The 25,554-nt window shown below is 42.7% G+C and overlaps 3 protein-coding genes and 1 pseudogene across 3 annotated transcripts; all 4 read right to left on the reverse strand.

The window, feature by feature from the left end:
* Nucleotides 1–1,111: 1,111 nt before the first annotated feature.
* Nucleotides 1,112–2,086, reverse strand: LOC139554289 (free fatty acid receptor 3-like). The gene has a single exon (XM_071367061.1). It carries the CDS (start codon nucleotides 2,058–2,060, stop codon nucleotides 1,146–1,148), a length of 915 nt encoding a protein of 304 aa, XP_071223162.1. The 5' UTR covers nucleotides 2,061–2,086; the 3' UTR covers nucleotides 1,112–1,145.
* Nucleotides 2,087–4,560: 2,474 nt separating this feature from the next.
* On the reverse strand, nucleotides 4,561–10,475 carry LOC139555387 (free fatty acid receptor 2-like; annotated as a pseudogene).
* A 3,707-nt stretch (nucleotides 10,476–14,182) lies between these two features.
* Nucleotides 14,183–16,044, reverse strand: LOC139554494 (free fatty acid receptor 3-like). The gene has a single exon (XM_071367321.1). It carries the CDS (start codon nucleotides 15,744–15,746, stop codon nucleotides 14,697–14,699), a length of 1,050 nt encoding a protein of 349 aa, XP_071223422.1. The 5' UTR covers nucleotides 15,747–16,044; the 3' UTR covers nucleotides 14,183–14,696.
* A 1,966-nt stretch (nucleotides 16,045–18,010) lies between these two features.
* On the reverse strand, nucleotides 18,011–19,264 carry LOC139554495 (free fatty acid receptor 2). Its single transcript, XM_071367323.1, has one exon. It carries the CDS (start codon nucleotides 19,157–19,159, stop codon nucleotides 18,155–18,157), a length of 1,005 nt encoding a protein of 334 aa, XP_071223424.1. The 5' UTR covers nucleotides 19,160–19,264; the 3' UTR covers nucleotides 18,011–18,154.
* Between the last annotated feature and the right edge of the window lie 6,290 nt (nucleotides 19,265–25,554).

Raw genomic sequence — 25,554 nt, forward strand, 5'->3', positions numbered from 1 at the left:
ACAATATAAGTTATTAGTGTTGCACCATTGTTCGTACATAATATTACCATGTAGAATTTCAGTAGCACATCAGTGGAGGCTGGTGGGAAGAGGTATAGGAGGACAGGCTCATTGTAGTGGCTGGAATGGAATAAATGGAACGGTATCAAACACAAACATATGGAAACCACATTTTTGACTCTGTTCCATTTTTTCCATTCCGGCCACTACAATGAGCCTGTCCTCCTATAGCTCCTCCCACAAACCTCCACTGTAGCACATATATGTCTTAGAGTGATGGACTGTGCCATCCCTGCGGCCTCCGTAATGGATTAGTCCACTGAGACAGGCACGAAACAGGTGGGTGTCTCGTGTGGCATAAAACAAAAAAATTGAGCCCTCAACTAAAAAAAAACTACAAAATCTCTGTCGAACAACAGCCTATCGACCAAACAACTGACCAGTCGACTGACAATTAGGGCTGACCCCATTTAATCTGCCTTGTCAAACAAGGCACTCATTTATTTCCCTCTGAATTCAATCCCATTGAATCTATAATGTTACTGAGTGTACAATTTGTAAACTAATAACGAACATAACTAGTTCACAGGACACTATAAAGAGCAGTTCTCTGTATCAAGACCGGCACAAAGGCACAAATTTCTAGCAACGGAAAGACAAGCATGAGACGCTGTGACTCAGCACTGTATAATCTCCCCATGTTTGCACATCCTGCTTTACACGCTTGTTAAACAAAATTAACTCAAAATTGGACCTCTTTCACACCCACCTCTGTGCTCTTACAGCTTCTGGTTCTAATTGATTTATTCCAAGCCCCATAAAACAAGTATATTTTTTATTGGATGTAACCTACTGTAATATAAACAATTTAATACGGGTGATCGATTTATTCATGATTTTTAAAATTAAATATAAATATGGTTTGTGGCGGTGTGGGTAATGGTTACACCTTTAGGGAACGTAATTTATGATAGGTAGGAATTAAATTATCTTTGCCAACAGTTACACATTCAGAATATACCTAATACATATAATATACATAATTGCACTGAACATACATAAATCTCCATGCATGACTAATTGGAACATAAACACTCAAGGGGGAATGTTTTTCTGTATTTATCAGTCTTGGAGGCTGACCCCTATCAGACTTGACCCCTCTCACACTTTAAAATGTGTAGTGTAGCCACGAAGCTCCTGAAGCAGTGACTGAGCATGCTCCTGACAGCCACCGAGGAGAAGTAGAAGATAATGGGATCCAGGCAGGCGTTGAGGGTACTGGAGAGCAATGCTACATCCCTCCAACTCTCGCTGTCTTTCCGGACGAACCCCACCACGTGGGATACGTTGTAGGGCCCAAAGCAGAGGGCAAACACCAACAGGGTGCCCAGTGCCAGCCCAATGGCCCGCAGGCGCCGCCGCCGCCCGATATTGGGCAGCCGAGACAGGATACGGATGAAGTTGACATAGCAGAAGGTGCAGACCAGGAAGGGAACGCAGAAGAGGACAAGGAATAGCTCCAGACGCACTGGGAGAAGGATGCTGAGCTGGTCTTTGGTGAAGTTCAGGTAGCACGTTGTCGGGGGATCGTCCATATTGGTCCCATTGCTATATATCCAGTGGGAGCAGGGCACAATGTACACGACGCTAAGGTTCAGTGATGACACCACCCAACATATGATGCTGGCCACCACAGCATAGCGTGGCCTGTGACACAGGGCGTATCTGATAGGGAAGGCCACACCAAGGTAGCGCTCCACACTCACCGCGGTCAGGAGGAGGGTGCTGTTGTAGATGGTGGAGTAGAACAGGAAACCAGTGACTGGACACAAGAAGAAGGGGAGGTTCCAGTTCATGTCATCAACAGCCTCCTTCATCTTGAAAGGCAGGAAAGCGAGAAAGATGAGGTCAGAGATGGTCAGGTTGAGTAGCAGGATGTCGATGGGGGCAGGTTTGCGGCGCACCTTTTGGCAAAAGGTGCAGAATGCCAGGATGTTGGCAGGTACCCCGATCAGGAAGGTGGCAATGTAAACAGACAGCAACAGATGAGTGATCGGCATGGCGATTAGCCTACTTCATCAGTCACAGACACTTGGAGACTCACGACACAACTGGAAAGAGAAAAGGGTGTGTTGGAATGTGTAACATCACTTGTGGGGCTGTTGCTGCAATACAGTGCCTTTTTCCACATTTTGCTGTGTTACTGCCTGAATTTAAAATTGATTAAATTGATATTTTGGTCACTGGCCTACACACAATACCCCAGAATGTCAAATGTCGACATTTTAACAAATTCATAAAAAATTAAAAGCTGAAATGTCTTGAGTTAATTATTCAACACCTTTGTTACGGCAAGCCTAAATAAGTCCAGGAGTAAAAATGTGCTTATCAAGTTGCATAATAAGTTGCATGGACTCACTCTGTGTGCAATAATAGTGTTTAACATGATTTTTTAATGACCACCTCATCTTTGTACCCCACACTTACACTTTCTCCACAATACTAACCTAATTGACAGAGTGAAGAGAAGGAAGCCTATAGAGGATACAAATATTCCAAATCATGCATCCTGTTTGCAAATTCACTTTTGTCCTGAATACAAAGTGTTATGTTTGGGGCAAATCCAATAGAACACATTAATTAGAACCACTCTACATATTTTCAAGCAGAGTGGTGACTGCATCATGTTATGGGTATGCTGGTAATTGTTAAGGACTGGGGAGTTTTTCAGGATAATAAATACATGAAATGGAGCTAAGCACAAGCAAAGTCCTAGAGAAAAACCTGGTTCAATTTGCTTTCCACCAGACACTGGGAGATGAATTCACCTTTCAGAGGACAATTACCTAAAACTCAAGGCCAAATCTATACTGGAGTTGCTTACCAAGAAGACAGTGAATGTTCCTGAGTGACCGAATTACAGTTGTGACTTAAATCTGCATTAAAATCTATGGCAAGACTTGAAAATGGTTGTCTAGGAATGATCAACAACCAATTTGAAGAATTTTGAAAAGAATAATAGGCAAATATTGTACAATCCAGGTGTGCAAAGCTCTTAGATATTTACCCAGAAAAACTCCCAGCTGTAATCGTTACCAAAGGGGATTTTAACACGTATTAACTCAGGGGTAAGAAAACTTATGTAAATGAGATATTTCTGTATTTTATTTTCAATACATTTTCACTTTGTCATTATGGGGTATTGTGTGTAGATGGGTGAGAACAAAAAGCTATTTAATAGTTATTCCAACAAAATGTGGATTAAGTCAAGGGATATGTATACTTTATGAAGGCACTGTGTGTTACTGAAAAGGTGTTCCATAAAAATATCTCATGAGATGTCCCACGAGATACTAACTTTCCAACATTATCTGTCAGCAGTAGGAAACACTACACGTCAGCCATCTTTTTGTCTGCTTTTGTGTTTTGATTTGATTTGATTGTTCACCTGTATAAAACATAAGCCTCAACTTTGGGGTTATTTATAAAACGTTAGTTACTGTTAAATGTATCACCTGTGTTCTGAATAATTCAGAATTTACTTAGAATGTTAACACGATATACATTAAAAGAGTGAATAGATGCTATTCAATATTAATTTCATAGGGGGTAAAAGTAGATGATACATTCTGTTGTGGTAAAGTTTTATGAATAACCCATCTTGTTTTACTGATACCTCATTCATACTGTAACTAATGTGAGAGGAAAAGTAAGTGTCAGTTTTCCAATGACAAACTCACCTCCACGGATCTTGAAAATCTGTATCCTCATGATCACGATGTCATCCGACTGGATCCTCAAATGTACTGGCAGCACAGTGTCTGCCGGATGCTGATTGTCAGATCAAATCAGAACACTCCTCCCTCCCTGCATTACCCACTGACAAGTGTCTGTGATGTGATATGCTGCGCAAATTTAATAAACTCCTGTCGCAATCTTTGTTCCCAAAGCTCTCCAAACATTGACTCTCAGCAACCCTTGAATGTTCAATGTAAGGTATCTCAGATATATTTACATGGAAATGTGTTGCAATCACATTAGGATCAGTGTAAAATAACATGGCAGATAGTTGGTCAGCAATGAAATCATTGGGCTTTGATTGTGAAAATATGAGATATTGAAATAATCTGGGAATAATCAGATGTTTCTGCCCACCAGACGGCAGAGTCAATCACATTTACACTGCACTCACTTTACAGGCTCATAAATGACTGAAGCCGCCGTCATATGTCAATGTTTGTTTTCAATTAGTGATAATAGAGAAAAGCAATGTTGTTACATAATGATATTGGTAAGTCTTAATAAGGAGTTTATTGGCACTAGGTTCTTATCTGCATAAGAACAAAAACAAGTTTTAAGATGAGAGTATCAAAACATGACAATAAAATGCATGCAGCATAGCATGAGACAAACTATATGCAATGACAACAATATAACTTTTCTGATAATAATACAAATAAAAAAATTATATATATTTTTTATATAATTAGTGCACAGTCGTCGACCACATGAATGCCTTCCTTGACTACTAACCAGTTGCACCATCGAAAAGGATCCTCTTCATTGGCGACTTTTCAAGCTGTGAAGTGTGCTCTTAACGCTGTTACAAAGGCAGTGTCTGAACTTGCTCTTTGCAGCAGAGGAGAAGTAGAAGACTATGGGGTCCAGACAGGAGCTAAAGGTGTTTATCAGGTTGGCTTGTCACACCAAGTAGTGACTTTGGACATGAACCCCACAACATCGGCGGGACACATTGTAAGACCCAAAACGCTGGTTTTTGATGGAAACCAGCAGAGTACCCAGAGCCAGCTCGATGGTACGCACGCGCTTCTGCCGGCGGATGTTGGGCAGCCAAGACAGGATACGGATGAAGTTGCCATAGCAGAAGCAGCAGATCAGGAATGGAATGCAGAAGAGAACTAGGAAAATTTCTAAATGTACAGGAAAAAGAATACTGAGCTGTACATTTGGTGAAATCTCCATAGTATTATGATTGGTAACTTGGAATTGCATTACGAAGACAACACTGCAGTGGGCAAGGGACAGGATCCAGAAACTACACAGGCCAACAGAGTGTAACCAACCCTGCCTGATGCTGTGAATCTTATGGGATAAGCGACACCAAGGTAGCGCTCCACAGTCACTGCTGTTAGGAGGAGGGTGCTGGTGTAGATTGTGGTGTAGAAGTAGGGCTGTGGCGGGGACCGTATTACCACCACACCGGCGATCACTAGTCATGAAGACAGTAAAATTCCATATGATCGTTTAGTCACGGTAATTAGGCTTCTCCAAGCTCTGATGCTGCTGATGGTCATTAGTATCCTACCAAACTTGCTAACTGCCTGGTACCTGGTACTCAGCACTCTATTGTCCCTCTAATCACTCTGACATCAATGCAAATGTAATTGAAAATCTAATCACACTTCATGAGAGCCCATGAGCTCACGTCGCGCAACATTTCTATAGGCTATGCGATTGAGTGAGAAAACAGAGGGATGGCCTCTATTAAAAAGAGGAGGCCTACTATATTTATTTATCAACTTTCCTAATATTAAGCACATTGCTTATCTTTACAACCGGAGAATAGCCTACCTGGCTGGCATGAAAATGAACCACAGGAAAGCGTCCTCCGTTCGCTATTTAAGTGCATAGATGACATTTATAGCTTACTGCCAAGTGTGCAAAAAAAATGGTGAGGGCTTTAGGTGCCAAGCCAAATTTCTTCAGCCTCCTGAGGTTGAAGAGGCAGTATTGCGCCTTCTTCACTACACTCTGTGTGGGTGGACCATTTCAGTTTGTCAGTGATGTGTATGCCGAGGAACTTGAAGCTTTCCACCTTCTCCCCTGTGGTCCCGTCGATGTGGATGGGGGTGCTCCCTCTGCTTTTTCCTGAAGTCCACGATCAGCTCCTTTGTTTTGTTGACGATGAGTGAGAGATTATTTTCCTGGCACCATACTCCCAGGGTACTCACCTCCTCCCTGTAGGCTGTCTCGTCATTGTTGGTAATCAGGCCTACAGTACCACTGTTGTGTCATCTGCAAACTTGATGATTGAGTTGGAGGCATGCTTGGCCACGCAGCCATGGGTGAACAGGGAGTACAGGAGGGGGCTGAGCACGCACCCTTGTGGGGGCCCTGTGTTGAGGATCAGCGAAGTGCAGGTGTTGTTTCCTACCTTCACCACCTGGGGGTGGCCCGTCAGGAAGTCCAGGACCTAATTGCACAGGGCAGGGTTCAGACACAGGGCCCCGAGCTTAATGATGAGCTTGGAGGGTACTATGGTGTTGAATGCTGAGCTTTAGGCAAGTCCATATTATGGCAAGAACAGCTCAAATAAGCAACGAGAAACGACAGTCCATCATAAGACATGAAGGTCAGTCAATCTGTATGTCTTCACTATTATTCTACAAAGTAGAAAATTGTAAAAATAAAGAAAACTGTTTGAATGAGTAGGTGTGTCCAAACTTTTCACTGGTACTGTATGTTTTGAATATTTATTTCTTGCACAGAATATAATATTTAAACTTTGTTACTATGAGGCATAGTAGATTGACATGGGCTAGTGCTTTTGTTGTTCGTGATCCAGCTTTGTTCAATTGTATTCTTCATACTATAAAATAATATAAAATAATTCCATGGAATTCTAAGCAAATCTTGTCTGCTAAATTAACTAATGTAGCCCACAGCCAATTTGCATAGCTCAATCAGGACCTAACATAAGGACAACTCAGAGTATGCTATTCTGTTCTTCTGAAATAGACTACATTTTCTTCATATCATGTTAGACCTTTCTAAAATAAATCATGGATTTATTGTGAAGGTGTAGGTTACATTACATATATTTATTAAACTTTTTAAAATGTAAATGTTCCAAAGGTCTGCATCAGTGGCTTGTAGGAAGCCAGGAGATGCTAAATGTGTTTATGTTAATTAACAGTCAATTACCGTGAGACCGACAATTATTTGCTTGACAATCACTTGCTGATGGAATTTCGTGACCACCACAGCCCTATGTAGAAGTTACTGGACACCGGAAGTAGTAGAGGTTATATTCCTGCTTTGTCGGCCGCCTCCATCTTGAAAGGCGACACGTTTGCGGCGCACCTTTCGTCAAAAAGTGCAAAATACCAGAATGTTGGCAGGTACCCCGATCAGGAAGGTGGTGATCTGGACAAATAGTGCAAAGCCGTCGGGAAAGTAATCTGCTGCTGTCGTGGGCAGTTACTGTCAGCGATGTTGTCACCACAAGTAAGATGATATACTGACTGTTCAACTCAAAACTATTGGTAGGAGCCTACTGGGAACAGACGTCAATTCAACATCTATTCCACATTGGTTCGACGTCATTTCATTGAAATGGCGTGGAAACAACGTTGATTCTGATGTGTAGTAACTGATGTGTAGCTACTATGAGTTGTGTTGTCATAGTTGTCAAATATTATTTACAGTATTATATTTTAGCAGAGTCCATGAAGTTAAACTTTTGAATACTCAAACTTAATATTCTGAAAATACTAACCTGAGGTATCAATGATTAGACAGGATACATTTGCACCTTCCACAATTTTCTTCAAACTCGCCTACTCAGTAGCCCAGATCCGCTAAGACATTATGGTAACCAGACAATCAGATAAAATTAAACAGTCATAGGCATCTGTCTTACACTGGTCTAGGGAGTTGGAAGTGGTTTTATTCAAGGAGGTGGAAAGTGAGTGCAAATTAGTCACGAAATGCAAAGTATCAAAAATCCAAACCAAAAAGAAGTACCCCTTTCCCTCTCCACTGGCTCTCTTTGGTCATAGTTATAGGACCTTAAGGCCCCTGTCAGTCATGACTCACCCTCCTACCTTTTTTGGAGAAAAACATATATATTGGTTGTCTACTATTGGTTAGGAGAGACTTGTGTAAAATGGCCCTTTTTTGCATTCAGCATTACGCCGTCAAAGGAAATATAGTATTCTTTCTAACAAAGATATCTACATATATTTCAGGGTGTTGTGTATCCCTGGAAGAAAATCTGAATTCATGTAAACATGAACGTTTTGAAAACATAGCTGGTCCCCAAAAAGTGGTCTATGTGGTAAGTTGAGCTGCGGGACAGGGTAAATTAAGCCACCTATACATTTCTGTACTGAATTAAATACATCTACCTTTTTAAAACCATGTCTATCTTTATTTCTCAAACACAATTCAACACAATCGCAATCGCTGTTTGTCCTGTAAGCATCATTTAACACAGGCTAGAGAGAATACAGTAGACGGCACGCGTCAAACGTTTGATTTATGACCCTATGTTCGGGTGACGTGTGCATGCCCATATTTGGTCATCCTGTCAGGGCATCCTGTTCCTGTTCTCACGCCTTAGAGTGAGTGTTAATTTATGCATATAGTGCATCTATTCCTTTGAAGCTGTCACGCTTTAGTTTGTGTTTATTTAACAAGATAGTGCATATATATATGTTAAAGCATGTGTATGCATTTGATCTATCCTGGGGTGTGTGTATGTGTGTGTGTGTGTGATACCTGGGCAATATGGATACGTACAGTATATAAAGATTAACAAGCATAAATACAGTAGATTTTTTTAGTTTTTCATGTATAAATTACAATATTTTCTCTAGATGACCTTTTTATTATCTCTAATTTCAAGAACTACAGGCAATTACACTAACTTTGGTCAATTACATGTAGTTTTTACAACTCTAAAATAATCTAAATGTATGTGTTGTGCAAAGTATTTTTATTCTCAGTCCACAGAATGGAACATGTATCATTGAACCATGATAATGTGAGTTACCAACGATATACACTATTAGTTTCTGGGAAATACATCCTTGTTTCTATCGCTTCTAGCATATTTATTTTGACCCCATTCATGAAAGCTCACCCTTCCAGGAAAACATAAGTTTGTTCCCCCACAACGTAGACCAGTTATAACAATCACATGTGCGGATTATGTCTGGATTTAGGACTAGCAGAGCATACCTATAAAGCAAAAAGCAAGGGGATGACAGTTGAGAAAATAGGCAAAATAATGAAAAATAATCGAATCCACAATTACATAATATGCAATGAACTACTGACTTTTTCATTGGTAAATCATTATTATAACCCAAATGAAACCTTTGGTTAATACGTGTCTACAGCTCACAAGTATTATTAAAAATGTGTAAGAAATTGAAATACTTAATATATGTACCCCATCTCAATTTCCACAAGAGACATATTCTGAACTTTTAAACAAAATGGTAAACTCTTTACACATACTTATGCTACTTTCACATAACAAAATACAATGTCAGTGTCAGTGTATGGATCCTTCGATGCTGTGGGGAATGTGTTATATCTTGTACATGTTCCCTCCTATAGATATTCCTTAACAACCTAGATCCTAGTACATTAGTAGTACATGACCGTGTAATAGTGTAGTACTACAGTACGGACCTGTCTTCTGGATATGTGTAGTACTGCATATAAAACATCAGTGACTCTTTGATTCAACAAAAGTTATTGTTCTCTACAGATTAACATAAACAATATTTCACTCCACTCTAAAAATATACTTTTGGATTATAAACATGTAAATATTTTTTTTGGGAAAAGGAATACTCAAATAGCCCCTGTATCGTCATGTCATATACATTATAACCCGAGGGGGTTCACAGTTGTTCAAATGTTGCATATACATTTTTTAGTATCTCGATATTGTGTTATATGTTGGAATGTCTAATAAACAAATATATTGTATACATTAATAATATTATTTTGTCAGAAATATCTAAATATAATAATAATAATAAAGTTGTATTATGCCGTCATGCCGACGATACAGTTGGTTGTGTACTCTATCGTCCGCTCTGCTGATCGTGTTCTATCTGTATTATCTACATTATGCTTACATTATTTTGCATAAAATCTTTATTGACCTTAAATTATTATTGAATACGTGTAAAACTAAGTATATGTTGTTTTCTCGAGTGTACGAAAATTATTCTAATGATTGAAGAGGATGTACCTAGTATGTTGTATTAGTATAGACGTTAAGCTGACTTTTAAAAAAACATATTGATGAGTTAGTTAATTAAGAAGCTGAATATAAAAAATGTGGCTTCTTACATAGAAATAGGTCAGGCCTCTTGCTCAATAGTACAAAGCAGATCATCTATGTTCCTACTGGTTCTAGACTATGTTGATATAATCTATATGAATGCAGCGGCCAATTCATTAAAAACTTTAGATGCATTTTACCGTCGCGACGTAACCTGAACGGCCATCTGCGGCCCGCTAATCGTTAGCTGTCTTATCGGCTGCTATCTGAGTAGGTCTATCGGACAATTGTCTTGGGTCACTATAACTATATCTAATTTGCCAATTGGATTGGTCCTCTCTACCCCACAGTACCCCACCAATCTCCCGACGGAAACGCACGAGGTGGCTAAAAACACACCTCGATCCTCTGCCAGCTTGCTAACCATGGCCCGGCTAGCTGTCTGTGACCCCAAACAACCTCACTACTCACTGGACCCTTATGATCACTTGGCTAAGCATGCCTCTCCTTAATGTCAATATGCCTTGTCCATTGCTGTTCTGGTTAGTGTTTATTGGCTTATTTCACTGTAGAGCCTCTAGCCCTGCTCCTTATACCTTATCCAACCTTTCAGTTCCACCACCCACACATGCGATGACATCACCTGGTTTCAATTATGTTTCTAGAGACAATATCTCTCTCATCATCACTCAATGCCTAGGTTTACCTCCACTGTATTCACATCCTACCATACCTTTGTCTGTACATTATACCTTGAAGCTATTTTATCGCCTCCAGAAACCTGCTCCTTTTACTCTCTGTTCCAGACGTCCTAGACAACCAATTCTCATAGCTTTTAGCCGTACCCTTATCCTACTCCTCCTCTGTTCCTCTGGTGATGTAGAGGTGAATCCAGGCCCTGCAGTGCCTAGCTCCACTCCTATTCCCCAGGCGCTCTCGTTTGATGACTTCTGTAACCGTAATAGCCTTGGTTTCATGCATGTTAACATTAGAAGCCTCCTCCCTAAGTTTGTTTTATTCACTGCTTTAGCACACTCTGCCAACCCGGATGTCCTAGCCGTGTCTGAATCCTGGCTTAGGAAGACCACCAAAAACTCTGAAATCTCCATCCCTAACTACAACATTTTCAGATAAGATAGAATGGCCAAACGGGGCGGTGTTGCAATCTACTGCAGAGATAGCCTGCAGAGTTCTGTCCTACTATCCAGGTCTGTACCCAAACAATTTGAACTTCTACTTTTAAAAATCCACCTCTCTAAAAACAAGTCTCTCAACGTTGCCGCTTGCTATAGACCACCCTCTGCTCCCAGTTATGCTCTGGACACCATATGTGAACTGATTGCCCCCCATCTATCTTCAGAGCTCCTGCTGCTAGGTGACCTAAACTGGGATATGCTTAACACCCCAGCCATCCTACAATCTAAGCTTGATGCCCTCAATCTCACACAAATGATCAATGAACCTACCAGGTACCACCCCAAAGCCATAAACACGGGCACCCTCATAGATATCATCCTAACCAACTTGCCCTCTAAATACACCTCTGCTGTTTTCAACCAAGATCTCAGCGATCACTGCCTCATTGCCTGCATCCGTAATGGGTCAGCAGTCAAACGACCTCCACTCATCACTGTCAAACGCTCCCTGAAGCACTTCAGCGAGCAGGCCTTTCTAATCGACCTGGCCCGGGTATCCTGGAAGGATATTGACCTCATCCCGTCAGTAGAGGATGCCTGGTTATTCTTTAAAAGAACGGACTGGGGACCGTCGCTGGAGGCTCCGGACTGGAGGCCGTCGTTGGAGGCATCGTGCCATGACTCCTCTCTGGAGGCTTCTTGCCATGGATCATCACTGGAGGCTTCGTGCCATGGATCATCACTGGAGGCTTCGTGCCATGGATCATCACTGGAGGCTTCTTGCCATGGATCATCACTGGAGGCTTCGTGCCATGGATCATCACCGGAGGCTTCGTGCCATGGATCATCACCGGAGGCTTCGTGCCATGGATTATCACCGGAGGCTTCGTGCCATGGATCATCACCGGAGGCTTCTTGCCATGGATCATCACCGGAGGCTTCGTGCCATGGATCATCACCGGAGGCTTCTTGCCATGGATCATCACTGGAGTGAGGAGACGTATGGGCAGTCTGGTACGTGGAGCTGCCACAGGGCTCACCAGGCTGGGGAGACATACAGGAGGCCTGGTTCTGGCAGCAGGCACAGGACTCCCCAGGCTGGGGAGACATACAGGAGGCTTAGTTCTGGGCGCAGGCACAGGACTCACCAGGCTGGAGAGACATACAGGAGGCTTTGTCCTTGGCAGAGGTACCGGATACACTGGGCCGTGGAGGCGCACTGGAGGTCTCGAGCTTAGAGCCTGCACAACCCGTCCTGGCTGGATGGTTATCTTCGCCCTGCACATGCGAGGCGCTGGCACAGGACGCACTGGGCTGTGCAGACGCACCGGAGACACTGTGCATAGAGCCGGCGCAGGATATACTGGGCCGAGGAGGCGCACTGTAGGTCTGGAGAGTAGGGCTGGCACAACCCGTCCTGGCTGGATGCTCACCCTAGCCCGGCAGATGCGGGGAGCTGGGATGTAGCGCACCGGGCTGTGAACGCGTACTGGAGACACCGTGCGCTCCACCGCATAACACGGTGCCTGACCAGTACGACACTCGCCACGGTAAGCACGAGGAGTTGGCTCAGGTCTCCAACCTGACTCAGCCAATCTCCTCGTGTGCCCCAATTTTTTTTTTTAGGGCTGCTTCTCGGGCTTCCTCGCTAACCGTGTACGTCTCGCCGACTCCATTCTCCATTCAATTGAATCCCAGGCGGGCTCTGGCACTCTCCCTGGGTTGACCGACCACCTCTCTACCTCCTCCCAGGTTGTCTCATACTCCTGGCCACGCTGCTTGGTCCATTGGTGGTGGGAAGTTCTGTCACGGCCGTCAAAGGAACAGGACCAAAGCGCAGCGTGGTGAGCGTACATATTCCTTTTATTAAGATGATGACAATACACAATACAAAAACAATACACAATACAAAACAACCGTGAAGCTTACAGGGCATAAGTGCCACTAACAAAGTCAACTTCCCACAAAGAAAGTATGGTTCCCAATCAGGGACAACGATAGACAGCTGTCCCTAATTGAGAACCATACCCGGCCAAAACATAGAAATACAAAATCATAGACAAACAAAACATAGAATGCACACACCAAATCACACCCTGACCAAACCAAATAGAGACATAAAAAGGCTCTCTAAGGTCAGGGCGTGACACCTACCTGGTTAAATAAAGGTGAAATAAAAAAATAAACCACACCTACCCCACCAGACATGCCACCAGTCTTGTTATCACAGTCCCCAAATCCAGAACAAATTCAAAAAAGCGTACAGTATTATATAGAGCCATTATTGCATGGAACTCTTTTCCATCTCATATTGCTCAAATAAACAGCAAACCTGGTTTAAGAAAACAGAAAGCAACGCCTCACGGCACAATGCCTGTCCCGTATTTGACCTAGATAGTTTGTGTGCATGCATTGATATGTAGGCTACATGTGCCTTTTTAAAAAAAATGTATGTAGTTCTGTCCTTGAGCTGTTCTTGTCTATTAATATTCTGTATTATGTCATTCTGTTTCATGTTTTGTGTGGACCCCAGGAAGAGTAGCTGCTGCTTTTGCAACAGCTAATGGGGATCCTAATAAAACACCAAAAAATACCCTCCAAAAACTCGTAGGCGAACACCAATACTGTACATACAAGTGTGCTGTTGTTCTTTTCTGACTTGAAACTTGGGCCCTTGTCATGAAGAGGTCCGGAAATTACCTAAATCTAATTTGTCACGTGCACAGGATACAGCAGGTGTGAACAGTACAGTGAAATGCTACTTGCAAGCTCTTCCTCTACAACACGAGAAATAAAAATACATACGAGAATATACACTCTACACAAATAAGCATATTCCTTCCTACAAGCTCCTCTTACAATTTCCTCCAGATAAAGATGACCCTCACGGTTCTTGAAATAGATACACTGATAAGCATTATATTTGATTCTGACATGAATGACTTGATGAGAAATCTAAAAGATAGTTGGCAAGAAAAGCAATAACATTAGGTAAGGATAATGTCTTAATAAGGAGTTTATTGACAATAACTGATCACTAAAAAAGCATGACAAATTACATGTGTAATAACGCAGAGACAATATACTGTCAATTCAAGTGCAATGACCACAATGTGACTTTTCTGATACTGATTTTTTTCAAATAAATAATTTGTGCAGCAATTGCATATTGATATTCTGGCGTTTACAGTCTCAATAAGCATGACATAAGATTAGCCACAAAGACAAATTGGAAGCTTCTTTATTCCCTTTAATAACATATTTTAAAGTTTACCATTCTAATGCACTATTCTCATCATTACCCTCTGTACAGGTAACTCAAATTTTTGTAATAACCCTTGTGGGACACAAGCTAAGTTACCAGTAGTCTATAGCAGTTTTCAGATGGACAAATGCTATCAAAATGCTTGACCATGGTATCAGAATTCTAGATCACATTGTGGAAATACACAATTTCAATGCTTTGTGTACACTTTGTATGGATGGACAAAACTGATTTACTAGTCACTGATTCATCGTGGGGTGTAATTTGTCCCCCTTTTGGCAGCAGCGACAAACCTCTGGCTGGACGAATGGGTGGAGTCCATAGGGTCTGGTGTATTACCAGCATGGGCGGCTGTGGCCTTTGGATTGAGCTTAGCCTTGATTCGCTTCAGGTTGAGAGTGCTCCTAATAGCTGAGGAAGAGAAGTAGAAGACGATGGGGTCCAGACAGGCATTGAAGGTGGTGAGCAGAATGGCATTGTTGCGCCAAGTAGGGACTTTATTCTGCATGATCCCCACCATATGGGACACGTTGTAGGGTCCAAAGCAGAGGGCGAACACTAGCAGAGTCCCCAACGCCAGCCCAATGGCACGCAGGCGCCGGTGCTGGCTGATGTTGGGAAGCCTAGACAGGATACGGATGAAGTTGACATAGCAGAAGGTGCTGATCAGGAAGGGTACACAGAAGAGAACCAGGGACATCTCTAAGCGTACCGGGAGAAGGGTAATAAGCTGGACATCATTGAAATTCCCATAGCAGGTAGTGTTGTCGGCATCTTTGTCTAATTGCATTACGAAGACAACACTGCAGTGTGCAAGGGACAGAATCCAGAAAACTACACAGGCCAACTGTGCGTGGACAACCCTGCCTGGTGCTGTGAACCTTACGGGATACGCCACGCTGAGGAAGCGCTCCACACTCACCGCGGTCAGGAGGAGGGTGCTGTTGTAGATAGTTGAGAAGAACAGGAAACCAGTGACTGGACACAGAAAGTAAGGAAGGGTCCAGTTAAAATCATCAACAACCTCCTTCATCTTGAAGGGCAGGAAAGCAAGGAAGATGAGGTCAGAGATAGTCAGGTTGAGTAGCAGGATGTCGATGGGGGCAGGTTTGCGACGCACCTTTCGGCAAAAGGTACAGAATGCCAGGATGTTGGCAGGTACCCCGATCAGGAAGGTGGTGATGTAGACGAACAGCGCAAAGCTGCATGAAATGTAATCTGCTGGCCTCATATTGGCAGGTACTGTTAGCGTTGTTGTCACTACAAGAGAGAGAAGAGCATCATGAAATACTGACATTTCAACCCAAAACTATTGGGAGACAGCTATCTGAACGGAATTGCCCAACTAACATCTCAGATGACATTGTTGTCTCATTCACTTCCTGTCATTACTTTATTACCATGGAGATGCACCACAAAACAGTTATGCTACTTCTATAATGACTGTTCATTATTTCTAGTCACACAAAAAGGGCATTCTTAAAATGAACTAAGCTACGAGGTTATTTCCCCATAGTGCACACCCTGTTGTGTACTGTTTCATTAGCAAATCCTCTAGTGTCCATAGTTAAACGTATGAATATATAAACGGAATATTCAGAATATCCTAACCTTAGTTATCAATTATTACAGGGGATACATTTGCCCCTTGCACTTTTACTCTTTAAAAAAAAAAAATGTTATGGACATTTTAAAATGCACATTCTTCTTAGATTGAGGCCTCAAAATATCGAACCCACTTTATTCTTGTGTATGCTTCCCAGCATAGTTTGTACTGTAGTAGTAATGCTTGTTGTCTGTTGAGAATACCGATCAATCGCGCACTCTAGGAACCAATGTCTCGTACTGGAATTCTCTTACTGGAGTTGCAAGTGTGGTAAACTTCGTCAACATAACACAATAAAGCCCCTCTGGGATGAATAAAGTTGTATTCAATTGAAAAGTACTACTCTAAATGACACCACAATTAGACACAAAAAAGGGGACTTCAACACAATATGGGACCCCTTCTTGACCAAACCTTGCAAATTCCCTGAAGTGTCAAAATCATTTTAATTCTTTATTTTCATTAAAGGAGCATTTGTCTTATTTGCAGCATATTTAACAAAGGCATGCATAAAAGACATACACATTACGGTACAGGTCATTTGCATTACACAAAAAATGTGACCCCATACTAAGATATTACATGGTAGATTTATAATTGCACAGTTCTGCATGAGTAACAACGTATTTTTTTAATTGAAGTGTTTGAAGACTATTTTCAGTATCTCTTGTACAAAGGTCATGGATAACGGCTATGGATAAGGACTGTGAACCATGTGGCCTTTGCTAAACCATCCCTCACTGACGGTACTCTCAAATAAAAGTAAGAAATTATTAAAGTGAATTTACTCACCAAAGAAGGCCTTTTCCTCAGTCGTTACCATAAATGCACTTCAACTGACCTCAACTTTTTTATACACACATTAGGATGTATCTATGAGGAGGAAGTGACTAACATGAAAATGATGAAATGATAAACTGTTTGAGGGACTTTCACTGAATGCTTATAATATTTGATCAACATTAGGTACTCTCAATTAGGCCGACTAATAAGGTAGATCATTTAACTGAAACACTGAACACTATCACGTTTGAATTTATCAAGTTATTCATAGTGTCTCTCTTAAATGGGACTCAGAAGAAATATACACAACACTTGCTCAGTTTATGTTTTATTCAGGCATTTCTCTTGCACAAGGAAGGTAGTGATTTACATGTAAATATTGCAAAGTCAAATCCTCAATTAGAAGCAGGTTCTATAAACAAGTAATGCTCAGTTAATTCACATTTTGAGATTAGAGAAACCTTCATTACAGTCAAAACTGTTGCTGGTTGAGATTTCAAATGTATTGATTCTCAGACTGTCAGATATAAAATGAGGACATGTTTCTGATTAACTTCATGTTCAGCAGAGTTTCAGATCAGAATTAGAACATTTTACATTCATCTTCGTAAACTCCTTAAAGCTCCCAGTGTAAGCTGTAAATAACAATCAATAAAATGATGGTTCTATTTACATGCATCTGTTTAATACCACTTGCCCATTGATCAATTATCTCCAGAATATTTTGGACAGAGAATTGACAGGGCATTTCTATCTATCTCCATACTTTTTAAGACACAGAAAGATACCCAGTTTCTTACAGTAAACCAAAAAAATATACCAGAATACATTCAGACTTTTTATATGAATGTAACTTTTTAACAATGGCTCCATTGTAATTAGTCAGTTGAAATAGTCCTCCTGCCTTAGCTGCTGGTGGCGCAACCCAGATCAGACCATCACAGTAGAGGACTCATCACTGGCTCAGCTCAGATAACCTTTGGTCAGTTTTCCACGTCTCATCTTTCAGCCTCTCAGTTCATAAGCCACAAAGGTACTTCATATGATCACTGTGGTTTGTTATGTAGAACTTTCTAAAGATTTCAGAGCATAGAAAGCATACAGTATCATGAGAACACAATATATTATTTTTGTCATCAATAATTGTGCAGATTTCTAGACTGTCACTTGTTCCAACCTCAGCTCTGCCCATTTTGAGCATTACCAGTCCTATTTCTAAGTGTATTCCACATCAGCCTCAGTTCTCCACTTAAATTTGTCCTAAACTATTTCCTTTGAGGTCCACTCACATGTCTTACATGTCTTGTTTGTGCAGATTATTCCTGACTTAACTTGGAAATGTTTGCTCCCGTCTGTCTGTCGGTCAGTGACGCCACTCCCCTCACATTAGCCAGAGGGTCCCGTGTGATGGTTTTGCTACAATGGCGCCCCTCTGTCCGGCTGTATCTGCTGGTCCTTCCACAGAGCCTTCCCATGAGGCCGCGGGGCGTTGCCGGGGAGAGCATCAGCATGACCACAGGCTCCAGGAAGACGTTACAGGCACTGGACAGCATGGCCTCAGTCCTCCAGTGGACGTTCTCCTGCAGCACAAAACCCACGATGTGTGAGGCGTTGTAGGGCGCGTAGCAAACCACAAACACAGCCAGCGTGGAAAGGGCCACGGCCAGGACGCGCCTCTTCCCCAGGACGGGCAAGCAGGACCGCCACACCAGGGCTACGCAGCGTAGCGTGCAGAAGGCGGTAATGGCCAGTGGCATTAGGAAGAGGAGGAGCGCCATCTCCAGGCGCAATGGCAGCAGCAGGTCCAGCTGGTCCTGGGTGAAGTTCTCGAAGCAGACCGACACATTATGGCTGGAGGTGGACACGAAGCCGCCCCCGCCTTCTGCCACCAGGCCCAGACTCAGGTGCAGCAGTACCACTGCCCAGAGGGCAGCGCTGATGAAGCAGGAGATGCGGCCCCGCCGGTACAGCTTGTAGCTGATGGGAAAGGCGATGCTGAGGTAGCGGCCCACCGTCACAGCCGTGAGGAAGAGGCAGCTGCCGTAGATCGAGGAGAACAAGAAGAAGCTGTAGACGGGACAGAGGGGCGACGGAAGAGCCCAGTCCTGGAGGAAAGTCTCCAGGGCCTTGACGGGCAGCCAGGCCACCAGTGCCAGGTTAGCCAGGCAGAGGTTGAGTGCGTATACTACGTTGGGCGTGGCACCCCGCTTGTGCGCCTTGCGGACGTACACAAAGAGCACCAGCAGGTTGGAGGGGAGGCCCAGCAGGAACGTGAAGGAGTAGACCATCAGGGAGAGACAGTCCTTGACGGGCACTTGCATCGCTCCAGCTCACACCTCTTGCTCAGGAGTTCAGGAGCATAGGAGGCACTGCATCAGAAGCAACTGAAGTCTCGATTCTGCAAGTAAAATCATTTGAGATGGGAAAAAAAAAAAACCACACCAGTCCTGTGGCAGACGTAATGGATGTTAAAAGTAAGATCTCTTAAAGCGACTCGGTTGAGAAAAAAAATCCAAAGCACATACAGTGAATCCTCAATGCGCAATCACAGATCCTCTCCTGTTCCTCAGTCCTCTAGCTTCCATTTGTGGACAGCATTCCTCTTGTGAAGTTGCAACGCGCATCATTAGGATGGTTCCCACCATGTGAGCACATCATGCTTTAGCAAACCCCTCTCTCCTCCACACACAGGCTTCGCACTGAGCGAGATAGAGCAGGGAGGCAGAGACAACCCTTTGGTGACAATAGTATAGAGAGCGGAAGTGGGGTGATACTGGCGTGTGTATATGTGTGTGGGCATGAAGGGGCAGGGTGCAGCATGACAGGTAAACAGATATGGGGAGGTGCCCATTCAAGCAGAAGTGTATGGCATTTGAGGCACCAGCGTGTCTTAATGGCCCCCAGGATCGGAGACGACAGCAAGGCAGCATCTGGACCCTTTAGTGAAATGATTCAGAATAATTGGGCTTGTCAGGAAGCGCATGCCCATCCAGCCACAGCGCGGCCACTCTAAATTAACATGAGGGTCAGGCAGTAAAGTCATAAAGTGCCACGGATGATGGTCATCGCGTGGGAGCAGGGTAGTAGGGCTTTAGGGTTGGGCGCCTACTTTGTGACACAAGGGAGATTCTCTATGCTTTATAGCAGTAGGAAAACAACCTGGTTTATTTGTATGTGTGCGCTTGGGTGTGTAAGTGACATAAATTACTCTTCATGGAAGAGAGAAGATTAGAGAGAGGTTGGATAGTTGTGTGTGCAAATAAAAACGTCATCGGTATAGAGTTTTATCATAAAGAAAAACAATTTCTCCCCCAGCTTTGTTCAAAGAAGAAAACCTGAAAAAACAGCTATCCTTATCTACATTTATGTGTAAGAGCACTATGGGCCAGTTCCCTGAACACAGATAAAGCCTAGTTCTGGCCTAAAAAGAAGGGTCAATGGAAAATCTCCATTGAAATCATTTTTGGGTCCAAGCTAAGCTTAATATATGTCAGGGAAACCTGCCCTTAACGTTTTATTTGTCTGAATTGGTTTTTAAATTAGCCTTTTTCCTTTATTGAATGAAACACGTGGTTTGGTAAGAAGAATGTCCCTCTCCCCACTGGTGTGATTACTACCTCTGAGGGTTTAGAGCTTGGGAGTATGGCTAGACAGTACACTGTCCTTCTCTCAGCACATACCAAAGCTGCAGGCTAAGGTTAAGTCTAGACTTGATTTCCTCTATTGTAATCACTCCTCTTTCACCCCAGCTGCCAAACTAACCCTGATTCAGTTGACCATCCTATCTGTGCTAGATTACGGAGACATCATTTTTAGATCAGCAGGTAAGGGTGCTCTCGAGCGGCTAGATGTTCTTTACCATTCGACCATCAGATTTGCCACCAAAGCTCCTTATAGGACACATCACTACACTCTATACTCCTCTGTAAACTGGTCATCTCTGTATACTCGTCACAAGACCCACTGGTTGATGCTTATTTATAAAACCCTCTTAGGCCTCACTCCCCCCTATCTGAGATATCTACTAATATCTACTAGTCACATTCTGTTAAAGGTCCCCAAAGCACACACATCCCGGGTCGATCCTCGGCTAGCGACTGGAACGAGCTGCAAAAAACACTCAAACTGGACAGTTTTATCTCCATCTCTTCATTCAAAGACTCAATCATGGACACTCTTATTGACAGTTGTGGCTGCTTCGCGTGATGTATTGTTGTCTCTACCTTCTTGCCCTGTGCTGTTGTCTGTGCCCAATAATGTTTGTACCATGTTTTGTGCTGCTACCATGCTGTTTTGTCATGTGTTTCTGCCATGCTATGTTGTTGTCTTAGGTCTCTCTTTATGTAGTCTCTCTTGTTGTGATGTGTGTTTTGTCCTATATTTTTATTTTCATAATCCCAGCCCCCGTCCCCGCAGGAGGCCTTTTGGTAGGACGCCATTGTAAATAAGAATTTGTTCTTAACTGACTTTCCAAGTTTAATAAATGTTAAATAAAATAAAAATAACAAAAATGTGAAAACACAAAGGAGAATGAAATGTATCATTGCTGTTGGTTTGGTTTCGACAGCACTGACACAAACACACGCACATAGGTATGATCGATAGAGAGCAGAGAAAATGGAGTGTGATGTGTGCAATGCGATCTGTTAATTGTGCGGTGTGTGTACAGATGTGTGTGTGTGTACAATTTGATCCCTCTGTTGTCACTGAGAAATATAAATTAGCAGGTGTGATTTACATAAATTCACTGATAGCCTGCAGTTCTCTTTCACTATTGCTCACTCAAACACTAAAGCACCAGACAGAACAAAAGTCCTACTACTTTAGGTCCTAGTACTACAACATTCAAATGTAAAAAACAATCTGAAACTCAGCCACACAAAGCAACAGTTGTTTTACAGTATGTAGCTTAATAACACAAGATAGATATTGGTCTCCACTACGACATACAAGTGTATCTGAAATACAACCGTAGGCTACACCTAAACTATAGTCTAACGTATGTGTACACCTGCTCGTCATCTTGTTCCAAAATTATGGGCATTAATATGGAGTTGGTTCCCCCTTTGCTGCTATAACAGCCTCCACAATTCTGGGAAGGCTTTCCACTAAATGTTGGAACATTGCTGCGGGGACTTGCTTCCATTCAGCAACAAGAGCATTAGTAAGGTCGGGCACTGCTGTTGGCCGATTAGGCCTGGCTCGCAGTCGTCATTCCAATTCATCCCAAAGGTGTTTGATGGGGTTGAGGTCTGGGCTCTGTGCAGGCCTTTCAAGTTCTTCCACACTGATCTTGACAAACCATTTCTGTATGGACCTTGCTTTGTGCATGGGGGCATTGTCTAGCTGAAACAGGTTTGGGTCTTCCCCAAACTGTTGCCACAAAATTGGAAGCACAGAATTGTCTAGAATGTCATTGTGTGCTGTAGTGTTAAGATTTCCCTTCACTGGAACTAAGGGGCCTTGCCCGAACCATGAAAAACAGCCCCAGATCATTATTCCTCCTCCACCAAACTTTACAGTTGGCACTATGCATTGGAGCAGGTAGAGTTCTCCTGGTATCCGCCAAACCCAAATTCGTCCGTCGGACTGACAGATGGTGACGCGTAATTCATCACTCTAGAAAAGGCATTTCCACTGCTCCAGAGTCCAATGGCAGCAAGCTTTACACCACTCCAGCCAACGCTTGGCATTGCGCATGGTGATCTTAGGCTTGTGTGTGGCTGCTTAGCCATGGAAACCCATTTCGTGAAGCTCCTGCCGAACAGTTCCTGTGCTGACTTTGTTTCCAGAGTCAGTTTGGAACTCGGTAGTGAGTGTTGCAACCCGAGGACAGACAATTTCTACTCGCTTCAGCACTCGGCGGTTCTGTTCTGTGAGCTTGTGTGGCCTAGACGTTTCCACTTCACAATAACAGTTGACCGGGGCAGCTCTAGCAGGGCAGAAATTTTATGAACTGACTTGTTGGAAAGGTGGCATCCTATGACGGTTCCACGTTGAAAGTCACTGAGCTCTTCAGTAAGGCCATTCTACTGCTAATGTTTGTCTATGGAGATTGCATGGCTGTTTGCTCGATTTTATACACCTGTCAAGAACGGGTGTGGCTGAAATTGCCGAATCTACTAATTTACACATACTTTTGAATATATAGTGTATATAGAAAACATGTTCTATGTTCTGCACAGCACTTGTGGCTGCACTATAAATATTGAGAAAAATCTGTCTTCTTCCTCCTCTTTAAAATATACCATCTGACACAAACAAGCACATTTGGAGACATTACAACAGGCTGTTAGGGTGGTTTATTATCAATGATTCTCTTTCCTGTGCGTGTTTACCTTGTTTTTATCTAGCTACCTCCTCGTATGATACAAAGGTCACATAAACCGTATGATACAAAGGCCTAATAAACACTATGCCCAGGACTCTGGATCAAAACAACCTCTTTTGGACTGCATGCCAAATGGCACCCTATTCCCTATACTGTATAGTTCAAATTTTGACCACAGGGCTGCGATCAAAAGTAGTGCAGTATATAGGATGCCATCTAGGACGTAGTCTTGGCCAAACAATGCGTGGATAGACAGGGGATAAACAGGGTCATTAATGCTAACGCTCAATATACATGAATCACCTTAAAACGTGGTTTATGGAATAGGTTAGGTAGTTTATTTCTTAGGAGCACAATTAGACCCTACACTACCACTTCCAAACTCCATCCCCAGGTAGCAGCAGCAACTGGTCAGGTGCTGTGCTCTGCCAGAAAGTCTTGTCAAGTGTTGATTGTGCAAAGGTGTGAGGATGTAGCAGCTTGCAGAGCTGCGAGGCTAATGGATTTTGATGGCCACGAGGTTTTAGTTTGAAACTTTTGAGCATGCCATTTTGTATATATACACACCATATACAGTTGAAGTCAGAAGTTTACATACACCTTAGCCAAATACATTTAAACGCAGTTTTTACAATTCCTGACATTTAATCCTAGTAAAAATCCCTGTCTTATGTCAGTTAGGATCACCACTTTATGATTTATTTCAGCTTTAATTTTTTTCATCACATTCCCAGTGGGTCAAAAGTTGACATACACTCAAATAGTATTTGAAATATTGACTTTAAATTGTTTAACTTGGTTCAAACATTTCAGGTAGCCATCCACAAGCTTCCCACAATAAGTTGGGTGAATTTTGACCACTCCTCCTGACAGAGCTGGTGTAACGGAGTCAGGTTTGTAGGCCTCCTTGCTCGCACAAGCTTTTTCAGTTCTGCCCACACATTTTCTATAGGATTGAGGTCAGGGCTTTGTGATGGCCACTCCAATACCTTGACTTTGTGGTCCAAGCCATTTTGCCACAACTTTGGAAGTATGCTTGGGGTCATTGTCCATTTGGAAGACCCATTTGCGACCAAGCTTTAACTTCCTGACTGATGTCTTGAGATGTTGCTTCAATATATCCACATCATTTTTCTGCCTCATGATGCTATCTATTTTGTGAAGTGCACCAGTCCCTCCTGCAGCAAAGCACCCCCACAACATGATGCTGCCATCCCCGTGCTTCACAGTTGGGATGTTGTTCTTTGGCTTGCAAGCCTCCCTCTTTTTCCTCCAAACATAATGATGGTCATTATGTTCAAACAGTTCTACTTTTGTTTCATCAGACCAGAGGACCATTCTCCAAAAAGTACGATCTTTGTCCCCATGTGCAGTTGCAAACCGTAGTCTGGCTTTTTTATGGAGGTTTTGGAGCAGTCGCTTTTCCTTGCTGAGTGGCCTTTCAGGTTATGTCGATATAGAACTCGTTTTACTGTGGATATAGATACTTTTGTACCCGTTTCCTCCAGGATCTTCACAAGGTCCTTTGCTGTTGTTCTGGGATTGATTTGCACTTTTCGCACCAAAGTACGTTCATCTCTAGGAGACAGAACGCGTCTCCTTCCTGAGCGGTATGACGGTGCGTGGTCCCATGGTGTTTATACTTGTGTACAATTGTTTGTACAGATGAACGTGGTACCTTCAGGCGTTTAGAAATTGCTCCCAAGGATGAACCAGACTTGTGGGGGCCCACAATTTTTTCTGAGGTCTTGGCTGATTTCTTTTCATTTTCCCATGATGTCAAGCAAAGAGGCACTGAGTTTGAAGGTAGGCTCGAAATACATCCACAGGTACACCTCCAATTGACTCAAATGATGTCAATTAGCCTATCAGAAGCTTCTAAAGCCATGACATCATTTTCTGGAATTTTCCAAGCTGTTTAAAGGCACAGTCAACTTAGTGTATGTAAACTTCTGACCCACTAGAATTGTGATACAGTGAATTATAAGTGAAATAATCTGTCTGTAAACAATTGTTGGAAAAATGACTTGTGTCATGCACAAAGTAGATGTCCTAACCGACTTGTCAAAGCTATAGTTTGTTAACAAGAAATTTGTGGAGTGGTTGAAAAATGAGTTTTAATGACTCTAACCTAAGTGTATGTAAACTTCCGACTTCAACTGTATATGTATATATACCAAAAACTGAACACAGTTTGCTTTATCTTGGCCAGGTCGCAGTTGTAAATGAGAACTTGTTCTCAACTGGCCTACCTGGTTAAATAAAGGTGAAAACATTATTATTATTATTTTTTTTAAATAAGCCGCATGGAGCTGCCCCTGGACCCAGGTAAAGTTGCTGTCTCTTGGAGCACATGCTTCCAACAAGGTCCGCATACCCTGAATT

The sequence above is a fragment of the Salvelinus alpinus genome, chromosome 26 (genome assembly GCF_045679555.1).
Source record: "Salvelinus alpinus chromosome 26, SLU_Salpinus.1, whole genome shotgun sequence".
NCBI classification, from domain to species: Eukaryota; Metazoa; Chordata; class Actinopteri; order Salmoniformes; family Salmonidae; genus Salvelinus; species Salvelinus alpinus.